Source organism: Agelaius phoeniceus, chromosome 17, assembly GCF_051311805.1.
Source record: "Agelaius phoeniceus isolate bAgePho1 chromosome 17, bAgePho1.hap1, whole genome shotgun sequence".
NCBI lineage: Eukaryota > Metazoa > Chordata > Aves > Passeriformes > Icteridae > Agelaius > Agelaius phoeniceus.
The window spans coordinates 8443755-8458638 of record NC_135281.1 but is presented as its reverse complement, the minus strand read 5'-3'; the positions used below and the strand labels follow the sequence as shown (position 1 = coordinate 8458638).

Here is a 14884-nt window from a genome sequence, read left to right as displayed (position 1 = left end):
TCAGTGTCACGTGTCTAGCGCATGCGCCTTACGGGCACCCGACACTTTTCTCACAGTGCCTGTCCCGCTTCGCGGGAGCTTTGTGGTGCTGGTACCGCGCCGTCACTTCCGGCACCTTCAGGGCTGCCCGGCCTGGCCCCAGCACGGCCCCGGCCCCGGGTGGGACCCCCCCGGCACCGGGCAGGGCCCGCGGCCCCCGGTCCCCCGGCATGGCCGTGTTCGACACCCCGCAGGCGGCGTTCGGGGCCCTGCGCCCCGTCTGCGTGCAGCTGACGCGGGCGCAGACGGTGGAGAACGTGCGGCTGCTGCAGGCGCACCTGGCCGAGGTGAGCGGCGCGGCCCTGCAGGAGCTGCAGGAGTACGTGCTGTTCCCGCTGCGCTTCGCCCTGCGGTTGCCGGGGCCCAAGCAGGAGCGGCTGGTGCAGAGCCTGGTGCAGTGTATCTCCTCTGTGCTTGCCGCGACGTGCGTGAAGAAGCAGGAGCTGCTGCAGGAGCTCTTCTCTGAGCTCTGTACCTGCCTCGCTCCCCCTCCCAGCTCGGGCAAAGCCGCCCCGCTGTCCGAGGAGCTGAAGCTGGCTGTGATCCAGGCACTCCACACCCTGATGCATTCGGCTTATGGGGATGTTATCTTGTCTCTGTACCAACCTTCCACCCTTCCGCTCTTAGGATTTGCTGTGTCTTTGCTTCTGACCCTTGCAGAGCAAGAAAAAGCAAAGCAAATCAAGATCTCTGCTTTGGAGTGCTTGCAAGTCCTGGTTCTGCAGTGTGACTGCCAGGAGCACCGACATCTGGATGAAGATGAGGCACAGCAATGTGGGGATTTGTTTGCTTCTTTTCTGCCTGGGATTTCTATTACTCTGTCTCGAGTTATTGCTGGAGACATCAAACAAGGTCACAAAACCACCGTTTCTGCCATTAGACTCTTTTATCTGATTGTTGGCTTGGTCATGGCTGACAAACAGCTAGCCAGAATCCCAAAGAGTAAGGAAAAACTGCTAGTGGAACACAGCAGAATATCAGAACTAATGATTCACAGAGGACCTGACTGGACTAAAAGTACTGCTGAAAAACTCTCTCTTCTCTTGCATAAGGTGGTTGAATCTTCTTCAGTTCACCCACACTGGAAGGTGAGACTGGAGCTGGTGGAGCTGGTGCACCACTTACTGAGGAACTGCAGTCAGTCACTGGTGGACTCATTCAGTCACCTCTTAAAGGCCTTGGTTGGGCTGGTTAATGATGAAAACAGTGAAGTCCAGAGCAGGTGTAACAAAGTTCTGCAAGGGATTGCAGAGCAGAGGATTGTGGCACAGAGCAGGGCTCTTGCTGATGTTCTCTCTGAGAACCTCCATTCCCTTGCCACAGCCCTTCCCCGCCTGATGAACTCTCAGGATGACATGGGCAAGGTTTCCACACTGAGCTTATTGCTGGGCTACCTGAAGCTGCTGGGCCCCAAGATTAACATTGTCCTCAACTCCGTGTCCCACCTGCAGCGCCTGTCCAAGGCACTGGTGCAGGTTCTGGAGCTGGATGTGACAGATGTGAAGATAGTGGAGGCCCGGCGCTCTGGGCCACCGGGCCCCTTGCAGCAGGGTATGCAGAAGGGCAGGTGCCAGAAGAAATATTTCCGTTTCTTCACGGAGGAGAAGGTTTTCCAGCTCCTTCAGCAAGTGTGTCGTGTTCTTGGCTACTATGGGAACCTCTACCTGCTTGTGGATCACTTCATGGGGCTGTACAGTGAGTCTGGCCTGTACCGAAAGCAGGCAGCCATGATCCTCAATGAGCTGCTCACAGGAGCTGCCGGGGTGGGAGTGGATTTCCTGCAGGAGAGGGAAGTTCCACTGAGTATGGATGATCTCAAAAGGTCCATAACGTCCATTCTGGATGAGTACATGGACCAGGCAAACTGGTATTTGGTCACTAGCATTGACACAGAGGAAAGCAGCCCTGAGCAGTCAGTGCAGCACCTGGGACTCGCTGTCCATGCAGGAAGGACATCCAGCAGCGTTCTCCATCTGTCCCCAGAGCCCCCAGTCACAACCCGCACCATGAACAGCAACATCTGGCAGATCTGCATCCAGCTGGAGGGCGTTGGCTGCTTTGCTGCTGTCCTCGGGAAGGAGTTCCGGCTGCTGCTGCTGTCAGCTCTCTACCCTGTGCTGGAGAAGGCTGGTGACAGGACTCTGCTCATCAGTGAGACAGCACTGGGGACCCTGGCAGACATATGTGAGGCCTGTGGTTACGACTCAGTGCGGTGTTTGATCAATGAGAACTCTGACTATCTGGTGAACGGGATTTCCCTGAACCTGCGCCAGCTGGCCTGTCAGCCACGTGCATCCCAGGTCCTGGACACGATGCTGAGGCATTCAGATGCCAGCTTGCTGCCACTGATAGAAGATGTTATCCAAGATGTTCTGTCTGCACTAGATCAGACTTACAATAGCCAGGCTTCCACCTTCCTCAGGGTCCTCCACTCAGTCATGACTGCTCTAGGTACATAAATGATATTTACTTTGTGTAATTCAGCCTTGCTGTCACTAAGGGTACTAAAGGTCTTGGACCTTTCCACTTGCTATGGGAGGTTCCAGGTAGCCAAGGCGTTGCAGTGTGATGGCAACTGTGCTTTGCTTGCTGGGGCAGCACTCAAGCAAAGATCACCAGTAGCTTTCCTTCTCCAGTTTGCCTGGCCTGCAGCCTTTCCCAGGAACATGGCCTTTAGTGGCTGAGAAAGGATGGGTTCACTGCTCCCATGAACATTCTGTAGGACCACATGGCATGTATTTATTTTTATTTTTACCATGTATTCCTTTTTAACTTTCCTGTACTATAAAGGAGGTGCCTGGGATGTGACAGCAGGTGCCTGAGTCAGGTGCAGTCCCATGAGGTGTGAGAACCATCTCATCTCTCATGGAATCCATGGCACCTTGCTGACTTGCAGGAGGGGATCGTGGTTGCCCAGTGACATGTCAGTTCCTTTTTTGCAGTGCAGTGGTTTGGAATGCCCAGTGCTCAGGAGCACCAGCAAAGGCAGACTGACAAGGGGCAGAGCAGGGCTCGGTCCCAGGGACAGCAGGAGGTGGCATTGACAAGTCAAGAAGTGGAACAATTCTTTCTTGACTACATCAGCCAGAAGAAGATTGCAGAGGGGGATCTTCCTGACCTGGAGGAGGAAGAGGAGGCAGGTCAGTGCTGTGTGTGGCTGGAGAGGAGTATGGTCAGCTTGCAGAGAGACTGTGACCTCTGAGGTGTCCTTTTGTCACATGGGGGCCTTGGGACCAGGCTGACAGTGTCAGATCTTCTTTGGGCTGTCCTTGCTTCATGTAAAGTGCTGTTGGGTGTTCTCCCTTTGTTCTCTTTGAGTGGGGGAGCCAAATGTTTACAGATCAAGACTTCTCTAGCTCTGAGACACAAGCACACTCTTTTTTTTCTTCCCTTGTAACAGTTCATTTTGGTTCAGGACCTGAAGTTTCCTTTTTCCAGGATCCTATGTGGTTTCCTCGTGTTCCCTTGGGAATCTCTGTACTGTTTTCTCCTGGCTAATGATGCCACTGCTCCCTTCTCACTTGGCCATGGCAGGCACTGCAGACATTCATGTAGGAAACTTTTTAGTCTTCACTGGACTGTGCTGCAATCCTGACCTTTAAATACTTCATCTTTAAATACCCAGGCTTTTCATTTTTAATAAAAATCAATGGGAAATAAGTCCATGGTGAGAAGAGACTGCAAATGTCAGACCAGCTGCATTGTCCCGTAAAGAAAGCGAATGTTCCCTGGCCCCACACTCGCAACTGCACCTGACACTAACTCACAGAACTCATAGGCTTAACTATATTTAAGCACATTAAAAAATGCCAAAGGCCTTACTCAGGAATTTGCAGTCGTTGTGGGTGGGTGATCTATGATCTCCCAGAGCTCCCAAGTCTTTTTCATGGCTTCAGTAATGGTTTTGTCTTCCAGGTGAGGTTCCCCTCGCTAAGCCAGAGCCCAGCTCTGACACAGAAGGAGAGGCTCCAATGCCAAGCCACGCTCAGCTGGCCAAGGATGTGATGGAGAGGTGCATCCACTTGCTGTCTGACGGGAGCCTCCGAGTGCGGCTGAAGGTCGGTAATCGCCGGCTCTGAGGGGACAGATGGTGCCCACGAAGGGGCTGGTAGCTCGTCAGCGTGTGTGCCATGCACGTTGGGCTCCCTGCCATCCCCAGGTTTGTGCTGCCATATGCTCCAGCAGGACAGATCCTCCAAACCTGGCAAGAGAAAGGGAGATAGTTTTTTGGGAGTGCTCTGGATTAGGGATGGCAGCCAGGCGGAACAGAATCTTAAGGGTGGCTTTGTATTGGACACTTTCCCTTGATGCTCATGACAGTTAAGTCTTGTGCTTTGTCCTTTGGAGGAGGGAACAGAAGCATCTTTCTCCCATCTGTGCCTCCCATCCCCCTTCCTCAGGCTGCAGTGCACAGGCTGATGAATGTTTTTGAAGTAGCTGGGGTGATGATAAGCAGGGCTAAAAGCCTGGCTTTTTTCTAATTATGAAAACCCTTTGAAGGTGGCCTCCTTTTAAAGTGCAAAGTGAGACAGAAAAATGAGGCATAACCTAGATTCTCATCCCAGCAGCCCCAGCTCTGCCAGGTGATCCTGCTGCCACAGCCGCAGTGGGGTCCGAGTGGGATCGGGGCAGGAATCCTGCCCTGCTCCCAGCCCAACTCTGTGCCAAGCACAGGTTGTGTCACTGCAGTGCTTGTCCCTTTCCAAGCAGGCCTGATTTCTAGCACTGTTCACTTGTCCCCGTTCCTGCTGCGGTAAAACCGCACCCTTTGCTGTTCAACCCCTCCTCCCAGCTTGCTGCTGTGATGCTGGGATCCACCTGAATGCCTGGCACTGCAGCACTCAGAGTCTGTTCCCTCCCCTCCTGCCCAGGTCCTGGACGTGCTGGAGCTCTGTGTAACCATGCTGCATCCTCATGGAAACCATCTGCTTCCCATGGCTCACCGTGTCTGGCCAGCTCTCGTCACCCGGCTGATTAACGACGACCCTCTGGCAGTGCTCAGAGCCTTCAAGGTATGGCAGTGACTGCCAGCAGCATTTCCAGCTGGGGCTTGGGCTCAGGAAGTGGCTCAGGCAGTGCTGCAGCTCAGGAGAGAGCACCAAGCTCCTGTGGTGATGTTTAAATGTGGTTTGGAGCATAGGGTCACCGTGCTCTGCTGTGGGTGGGTTTGTGCCACTCTCACTGCAGCTTGTCCACAGATAAAGCCTTGATGCTGTTCCTGGGGGAAACAGAAATGTTGGTGGTTATTGCAGGGATGAGAAAAACAGCTCTACAGCCTCAGCAGATGTTAGGGGCACCATACAGTGCAGCTTGGCCTTGCTGGAGACCCAGTCCCAGCATCCTCTTTGGAAGTCTCAGATTGAAGATAGAGGAACATTTCATGATTGAGGCATTGGCAAGATAGGAGAGAGGTAGAATAAACACTTGGCCCTATAATGATATTATTAAAGAGCTCCTGACCTTGTCAGCTGGCTCCTTTCTCCTCCTGACTCACAGGCTGGCCAGTAAAGCAAGTTTCCAGAGGTTGCCAGCCCCAGCATTGCAGAGGAATTTGTCTGCTGGGCAGAGTGAGATTCATTTTAGAATCCTTCAGTGTGAATAAAGAAAGTTTTGATTCCTGAAATTCCAGAAGCCATGCACTACAGTCTCAGAATAGCCATACCTGCCATGTGCCTGCCCTAAAAGGAGGTAGAGATTGCTGTACAAAAACTAAATTAACTCCTGAAAAGTTCAAGTCATCATTACAATTTGCACCCAGCTTGGGTTTTGCTGTATGAATTCCCCCCAAAGTGTCTTTCTGCCTTAATTCCAGGACCAGAAGTGTAATATAAGTGTAAAGCAAACACAACATAACCAGCATCTCATAACCACACAGAGAGCATGAGCTCAGTGAAGCTCCAGAAGAGAGATCAGTGTTCTGGACACATGGATCCCCCTTTGTTTTTAATGCATTTAGGGCCATTCTCTGCCCACTTTGAGTTTGATCCTGAGCAGACACCAGTAGTGCTGGGTGCCCTTCTCTGTGGCCACTTGGCCTTTCTGCTTGCTGACGTGTTTGGAAGGATGGGTTGTCTGCACTACAGAAGAGATTTAAGGATATAATCATATTTAATGGCATTTTCCATCAGAGAATCCTCCACTAATTCTGAGTAAGAATGCAGAGCTGCTCTTACCTTTGCTGTGCTAATGAGAGAAGGGCAGCCCAGGAGGCCAGCCAGGTGACACTGCAGAGCTCAATCAGCCTCTCAAACATTCACCTTCTGCTCATTATGGGGAAACTGGGGCAGGTGTGGTCACAGTGCTCTTCCCTGCAAAAACAATTCTCCAGGAGAGTGAATGTCTGAATCCCCCAGGCTGGTGTGGATCATTGAGCTCCTCCCAGGCCTGTGTGTGCACCATCCCCTGTAACTGATGTCTCTCTTAGGTGCTGTGTACCCTGGGTCAAACGTGTGGGGACTTCCTGAGGCAGAGGTTCTCCAAAGATGTCCTGCCCAAGCTGACCAGCTCCCTCCTCAGCCAGGCCCCAGTGAGTGCCAGAGCTGGGCCTGTGTACAGCCACACCCTGGCCTTCAAGCTGCAGCTGGCTGTGCTGCAGGGCCTGGGCTCTCTCTGTGAGAAGCTGGACATGGGTGAGTACCAGAGGAAGCACGAGCTGTATGGATCTCTGCTAGACTATGTCTCCTCTCAGTTTGCTACTTCTCCTCCTGCTGCCCAGAATTGATTTCCTGATCTTCTCTAGCCTGAATCTGTTCTCTTTGGGAGCTCTGTAAAGAGGTGCTGGGCAGTTTTCTCCCCAGGAGACAAATGGGAGAGAAGGTTCCCACCACATGCAAAATGTGACTGCTCATCCCATTTGTGGATGAGGAGAGGGTACAGAACGGAGACCCTGCATTGCTGTTGGGCCACACTTTGTTCTTACTGGACAAACTGGAACCCAGATAAGGCTTCTGGCTAGCTTCACTGGTTCTATTGTGGGCTTATCTCTGGGGGACCCTTTAAATCCAGCACATCACAGTCTTCTGTTGAATGAAACTCTGAAATTCTCCCCAAGTGAAATTTCTGGAACTGGCTTTGATGAGGGAGAAGGTTTGCTGGCTAGTTGCTCTTTTCCTCTCAGTGCCCTTGATTGCTTTCCTGGCTTTGCAGCAAGATGCTTAAAAGGCAAGGTCAGAAGAGCTCTGGGTCAGACAGCTCAAAGGCTCTGAAGCCTCTGTTGCCAATTTGGAGCTGATTCCATTAGGCAGCAGCTGCTGAGGAGGTCACCTCCTACCCTTCTTTCCTGTTCCATTTCTGCAGGCGAGAGTGACCTGAATAAAGTGGCAGATGCCTGCCTGATTTACCTCAGTGCCAAGCAACCTGTGAAACTGCAAGAAGCTGCCCAGAGGTAATGTCTCTTAAATGCAGGTGTGTTGGGTGTACAAACAGTGGGGGACAGAGGGAGCATGGTGATCCCAGTCCTTTTGCACCTTTCCTGTTCCACCTTCCAGCACGGTCCCATTACAGGTGACCTTGCAGTGCATTTGGGGGTAGAGGGGAAGATGTGCTTCTTGCTTTTTCCTAACCAAATACTTGAGGCTTTTGGCCCACTGGTGGCATCAAAGTGCAGAGGTAAGACAGCTATGGAAGAGGATGTGCCAGGTATTCCCTTGTATTTTATCACTTAATACCTTCTGCAGGCTGGGGGATCTACTTCTGTTATCCTTCCATTTTCCCTGGGCTCCAACCCAGGCTCTGCCAGGTGGACCAGAGTTTGTTTGGGAAGCTGTCAGTCTTGGCACCAGTGTTGCTCTTGAGGGGGCTGGGAGAGTCTAAAAGAGCAAAGACAGTGTAGGTGAACACACTCCAGCTCTAGGAAGTGTTGACAGACATACTTTGCTGCTTGGTGTACAAAATCCAGCTCAGCATGTTCTGCTGTCAGGATAAGAAATCACTGTTGTCATATGTTGTCACCTGGAACCAAAGCTGGGAATTTCAGGAGACAAAACGAGTCCAGGTACAGAACACGGGACATAAATCAGCAAGCCCCTCTGCTGAAGGATGGGGGTGAAAACCAGCCAGCCCCCTTCCTGTGTGGCCAGCCCTGCCCTCCCCCGAGGGGAGGGGAAAGCAGCAGGCTCTGCGGTTTCGGATTTCCAGGGCAGGCTGCTGGAAAGGGAAGCAAAGGGAAGTGCAGCCCATCCGTTCCCTTTGACAAAGCCCAGGCTCCCGGGGGTGCAGGGTGTGAAGGGCTTTGTGTGGCTGGGCAGCAGTTCAGAGGCTCAGCTCTCCCGAGCTGGAGCATTCCTTTGTTTGTATCTCTGCACGGACGGGGAGCAGGTTTATTTTTACCTTGGAGGCTTTCACAGCAGCACAGCAGGCTCCAGCAGCATTTGTTCTGCAGAGGGGCTCTATGCTGTGGGAGTGCATCCCCTTAATGCAATAATGCCTCAGTCTGTGCAAGCAATGCTGGATGAAAAGCAGAACACCAGGGTTTATCTAGATATTTGGAATCTGAAGCTTTTAAATCATTAACCAAGCAGCTTGAGAAGCTGTGCAATTTCCCCCCAACAGCAGGGGTGGGGGAATATGAAATGAGCCCTGTTGGAAGCTGTATGCTGAAGTGAGCTCACTTGTTAGAGCAAAAGGGCAGCAAAGTTCAGGGCAAGTAACATTTTTCTCTTGTGTGTTACTTTTATTAGATTTTAAGGGGAAAATGCCATATGTTTTGCTCCTCCCCCCATGCTTTTGATGCATCATACATCACATATGTGAACCAAGCTGCTCATAGATGCCCTTGCTGTCTCCTGTTTAACTCCATTGACCAGACACATGTATGCACTGAGGCATGCATCATGCCTGGCCTGACACTACAGACATGGCAGCATTTGGAGGTTTCTTTTGGGTTTAATTTTTTCAGTTTAGCCCTGTGTGATCCCTGGTCTTGAAGCCTGAATGTACCAGAGTTCATTGTATCACACTCACTTTAACTGTATTTCCCTGATATGAGGTTTCAGCCTGGAAAAGTCAAAATTAGTTTGGACCATAATAATCAGCTCCTCTATCAGGATAAGAATCACTTCTCAGCCATCCTTCCATTTCTGTTCTCCAGCTGCTGAACCACCACATTCCTCCAAGTTCTGGCTCTTCTTGCTCTCAATGTGCCTGAAAGTAATCCTGCAAACTGACACAGGCTGTCACACATAAGGGCCTTTCCATCTAAGCAAGGGCAGTGTTATCAGCCTGATACATGAGAAATTCTGCATTTTAAATGCTTCTAAAAACAGATAGACCAGAACTAATCTTAGCCCCAGCCTGAGCGCCAGCGTACGTCACATAACTCAGCTTTATCACTGCAGAAATCATAGGAGGTAAAAGGATGTTTGGAATCAGCTTGCCATGGTGATTTATACTAACTGGCCTTTGCTCAGCTCTTAGGGTTCTTATTCAACTGATGGGTTGTGACCTGTCAAGAGCAAGGTCAGGACTTGCAAAGTCAGCTGTAGCTCCAAAAATCATACACTGACTGTGTGAGGATTCTGTAGGCATGCAGAGGGCTGAGCAGGAAGTTTTGGCCAAGGTGCTTAAGCCACACAAAAAAAAAAAAAAGGAAAAGGGAGTTTGGCTATCATCCAGGGATGTTATCATGCCCCAAGGAGTCTGATTAATCCCATTTATGGGACCCTGTAGCTTTATTAGATGAAGCAGTGGGAGTAAGTGATTTTTGTAACTGCAGTTTCATGCAATACTCAACAGGCAAAAATAGATGCTGGGAAAAAAAGAACTCCATCACATCTGAGGAAGAGAAAATGGGACAATAACAATAGGTTTTACTAGAAGATGACTGCTGAGAGTATTCCAGGAGAGTATTATCCAAAGCTTTTTAAAAAACCAAACAACAAAAAAAACCCCAAATGCAAAATCGCCAAAGGGACCAAACCTACTGAAGAAGAGTTTGGGAATGGCAAGGAGCACTAGAAATGTCTTTGCCATCATTGAAGAAGATGAGCCTGTGCAAGGGTGGGGAAGTGCCCAGAAAGACTTGAGCAAGGGGGGGCGTGTGGGGCCCCACCTCTGGGAACAAGGCCAGGGGAGATGGTGGAAACTGAAAGTCACTGTATGTAAATCTGAGCTTCTCATCAATTTATGAAGTTGCATCATCCCTGACAAGCTTTTCACTTCAGAGAATAAAACCTTGAAGGAAAAGAGATTAGGAAATTGTCACTGGCCCTTGTCAAAACTGACAAGTAGTTTTCTGTTCTTTCAGTTTCAAGTGACTGTTTTGAAATTTACACTTAATTCCTATTAAATGTTTGCAGCCCATGACCTTTCAGTCAGCAGTCTGGATAGGAATGACTTTTTTTTTTCCCCTAAGATGCTGAAATAATTTCCTCAGTTCTTACCAAGGCCTGTGGTGGGCTGTATCCAGTTAAACAGCCAGCAGGGATGGAAAGCCAGGAAGCCCTGTCCTTCTGCCAGTCTGCTCACTGTGCCATGGCTTTGCTTGGAGTTTGGGCAAAGACAAGGCAATAGAATAGCCAAATTGCTCTATGCTAGTAGAAGAAATTTAGCACACTTGGGACAAATATGAGCTATTTGGGGAGCTTTTTTCGTACCAAAGTTGATTATGCAGCTTACCTCTTCTGGTTTGCTTGTGGGGTTTGTTGGGTATTCATTGTCAGCTGTCACTCCCAGGCTGGATCGAAGCATGCCAGAACAGCCACCTGCTCAAGGCAAAATTCAATAAAGTGGTATTTAAGAAAAAAAAAAAAAAAAGAAAAAGGCAACAACAGAAAACAAACTTGGATTAACCCCAGGATTCTTTGCTATGGAAACAGGTTGCTTGGAAACTACCCCAGAGTTAGTTTGAAAATGTAAAAGTCAAGTTGTTCTTTAGGCTGCAGAGCACTCCAGGCTATCAGGGATAATAACAGCCCCAAACCATTATGGGCACCAGAGGCAGTGAGTGCTCCAGGGTCTGGATAATCTCTGAGGGTCGCTCTCCCTGGAGCAGCTGATTGGGAAGAGGTTGGAGAGCAGACTGTCTGTGGCTGTGAGTGTAAGAGCTACAGCTGTGTGTGTGCTGGGGATCAGCAGCCTGCTGCACAATATCCCCTCTTCCCATGTTCACTTCACAGCAACTCATTGCCCTTGCCTGCTCCCATCCCAGCCATAAGGAGCAAGGATTATCTCTGCAGCTGCCCATTGAAAACTGGGTGGAAGCACTGGGAGTTGGTGTTTGCTGGCACACAGAGCTGAGAGCTCCTGCTGTCACAGCCAGGCTGAGGGCACGGGCAGGGCAGTGTCTGAAGAGCTGGAGCCAGGATGGCAGCAGGGAGAGCTCCATACCCTGCCCCTGCCAGCCCCTGCTTGGGCTGGCACTGAGTGGGCCAGTCCTCCCCTTCCAGTCAGCAGAGGTGCAGGAACAAAGCCAGGGGAGTGGGGAGTCCTGTGAGCTCACCTGCATCTGGCCAATCCACAGAAAAAGGTCGTGTTGCTGAGGCAGCTGTTGCCAAGCCCGGCTATCACTGTGGAGCACATTCCCACTGGTTCCTCTGGAGCAGGCAGATAGGCACTGCCAGCACCTTTGGGAGGGGACACTGCCAACAGCTTCAGTGCTGACATCTCCCCTCTTGCTGTTCAGAGACCTGCACTGAGGGACAGGTGAGGTGTTCATGGCAGAGAGGCAAAAGCAACAGCTTTGGCTGTGCATGAGTAACGAGTCACATCCACAGGGTTATTGTGAAAAGGAGAGGGAGCTCTCTCCTACCTTCATCTCATTTCTGTGCTCTTTCACTTTACCCACAGCACTGCACTCCCTTTTCAGAGAGCTTCTCAAAGGGATTTCTCCCTGCTTTACATTGGAAGCAACCTCACTTTAGGGATGAAAGCTCTTCCAAGAGAAATTTGGACAGCAATCAGATCTGGATTTTGTGTGGCTTTTTTAGCAAGTGATCTTTGCTTTTAGAGAGAGAGTTCAGTCCTGTTCTTCTTGGGGGAGCAGAGACAGACTTACTTGATTTCTCTTCCCATTACCTGAGCTGGCAGCTGTTCTCCTCACAGCTCCATGATTTCACTGAAAAACAGAGACCTGAAGATGCATGGCTGGGCTTTACTGGGGTCTTGGAAAACTGTACCATAGGTATGGTGAATGATGAGTGCCTTTGGTACTCACAGAGCACTCAGCACCATTCAGGAAGAGGCCTTGCAAATTCCAGTCTAATTTTGTTCATGGCACAGCCAGAGAGTTTAATACCAGTTAAGCCTTGTACACCTTCTGTGCATTAAACCCTGACACAGACCTAGCTAAGCCCAAAGGTCGCTGCAGGGAGAACTGGCAGGAGGGGGTGGGTAAGTGTAGGTCACACAAATCAGCATTTGCTCTTTCACTCCTTGAGCTTCCTGCTCTTCAGCAGCAGCTGTGTCCCAGCAGCTCACAGCTGGAGCCCTGTGTGAAGGGCATGCTGGAAAGGCAAATCCCATCTTACTGAGGTATGGAAATGCAAAGTGAAAACCATCAACACAGCAGTAAATCTGCAGAGGAAGTTGCGATTCCTCTTTTCCTTCATTGTGTTGTTAATGAAGATTGTGTTTGGTTTTCATTTAAAATCCTGCTTTGTGAAAGGTGACAAAAATTTGGAGGCAGCTCATAAGGACTTGGGATGGTGGGAGATCTCACTCAAGCAAAAAGCCCTCAAATACAACATTTTGCTTCCCTTGGGGGAGCCTGGGCAGGTATCCCCAAATACTCTTGGGTTTGCCACCTCTGGAAAGGCAGAGAAGCCCAGATGGGTTAACTCCTTCACTCCTGAAAACCAGAGAGGGTGGTGAATAACACAGGCAGCTTCTCCCAAGATCTCTGCAGGAGCTGTTGTCCAAAAGATCCCAGATATGCACAGCACATGCAGTCACCCACAGTCACCTCCCCAGCACGTGGGACAGGCAGGTTTATGCTTGTGCCAGCAGCAGCTCCCACAGTGCCAGCACCAAGCCTGGGTCAGTCCTGCACCAGCTGCTTGTTTGATATCCATAAGTGACTGTGTGGTATCATAAATATTTTTCTCCCACGTGCCAGTAGCTGTGAGACACAGAGCTGCTTTCTTGGGCACAGGGGCCACTGCACTGCCCTCTGTAAAAAGCAGAATTTGTGCAGCTGCCAGAGGTTGCCAACAGCATCAAAGCTTTCCTTAGCTCTTAATAACCCTGTTGGGTGCCAACCACAAGGCTTTGTCCTTATTCTTCTTTCCTCTCTTCCTACTGTTCTCCATAGTGTTTTCCTGCACTTGATGCACGTGGACCCTGACAGCACCTGGCTGCTCCTGAGTGAGGAGTGCTGCCCTCCCTGCCAGCCTCCCCACGCCAGCCTGCAGCCCCTGAGGCTCGGCGGGATGGGGCGGCCGCGCAACGAGCTCACGGACAACGTGCTGCTCCTGCTCCAGAGGCTGCAGCAGCAGGAGGGCACAGCTCCCAGCACCTGCACACAGGAGGCAGCTCCTTCCTGACAGACCTGCACAGCAGCTGCCATGCGAAAGAGGAACCACCAGGATGGAGCTCACCTGGGAGAACACCATCGCTGGGGACCCAAATGGTTCAGGGGCAAAGGACGGGCTGCCCACTCTGGGGCACTGGCTGAGACACTGTCCCTGTGGCAGAGGGTTTATTTTTTGAAGGGTTGTTTGAGGATGAGGTGGGTACATGCTGGGGTACACCCCAGCTCCTCCTGACTTGTGCCTGGCCAGCACCATATGTAGAGAAAACGGCACATCTATTCCAAATTCTTCAGTATGAAGAGTGAGTTATCATCCAGAAATTACTTCCTAACCCTTCATCCTTGGGAGTGCCCCTTTAGCATCCCCCACACCTCTCTGATCTCTTCACAGCTGTGATGATCCCTCCCCCATTCTCAGCTGGACAGTGACTGACAACTCAAAGCAAAAGCTTTTTCTGGCCTTTACCCTTCCCAGGAAGAGAATCTTGTTTGGGGTGCACTATAAACCTGTTCTCTTTAAAAGCAGTTAATCTCAGAAGTTAAAGTGCATTTCCAATAAATTCCTCACCTGTGTTACTATCAAGAACAGTGTGTCCTCTCAGAGGCATCAGGGCTGCTCCTCACAGCTGCAGTTTGCTGAGACCAGATGGAGGTGGCCAAACATGCTCTGTTCTCTTTCTCACTCTCTGTGAGGTTCTGTAGAGAATCAGCCAGCCCTGATTTACACTTGGTCGGGATTTACAACTTCTCCCATGCCCAGATCACGGTTCTCAGGCCATTTCTAACCCTCACCCCAAGGAGAAGTGGATGAAGCACCTGCCTGTGCCCCAGTACCGCCTCTGTGTCTGTCCATGGTCAGACAGTGCCAGTGGTGACAGGGCCTGTGAGCACTGTGGCACCCCAGCAGTGCCATGGTTTGCCAGGGTAGGGACAGCATGGTCCAGTGAGCAGAGGATGCCTTGTCTTTGGGGTCAGCTCACTCCCCCTGCTGAGGGGCCTCTCCCCTGATCTCCAGCTCGCAATCCCCAGGCTCTTGCTGCAGAGATTGTCCACAGGCACAGCTTTGCTCAGCTTCTCCTGGATCCCTGAGCTCCACCCGAGCAGCTCCTGGCACAGGCTGCCTCCTGACACTGGGGGAACATCTATGCAAGTGAAGCAAAAGGGCAGATCCTGACTAAATTTGGAAGCAAGCTCAGAAATACAAAAACCAAAGCAATAAATAGATTGTGACATGGAGCAGGCTTTGTGCATCACTGTTGGGATCCTGGGTTAACATCCAAAACAAGTCTCTGTTGATGGGCCCAAGGGCACTGTTTCTGCTGCCACATCCCTCAGCTGAAGTTACCTCCCCTTGTGTCCCTGGTTTTATTCAGGCTTTCC

General features: G+C 50.8%; 1 protein-coding gene across 1 annotated transcript; it reads left to right on the top strand.

Annotated features, from left to right (window-relative positions):
- The first annotated feature begins 10 nt into the window (after positions 1-10).
- Positions 11-14740, top strand: TTI1 (TELO2 interacting protein 1). Its single transcript, XM_054644618.2, has 7 exons — positions 11-2490; positions 2982-3179; positions 3955-4097; positions 4911-5051; positions 6464-6668; positions 7336-7423; positions 13286-14740. The coding sequence occupies exons 1-7, from the start codon at positions 210-212 to the stop codon at positions 13515-13517; spliced, it is 3288 nt and encodes a 1095-aa protein (XP_054500593.2). The 5' UTR covers positions 11-209; the 3' UTR covers positions 13518-14740.
- The last annotated feature ends 144 nt before the right edge of the window (positions 14741-14884 follow it).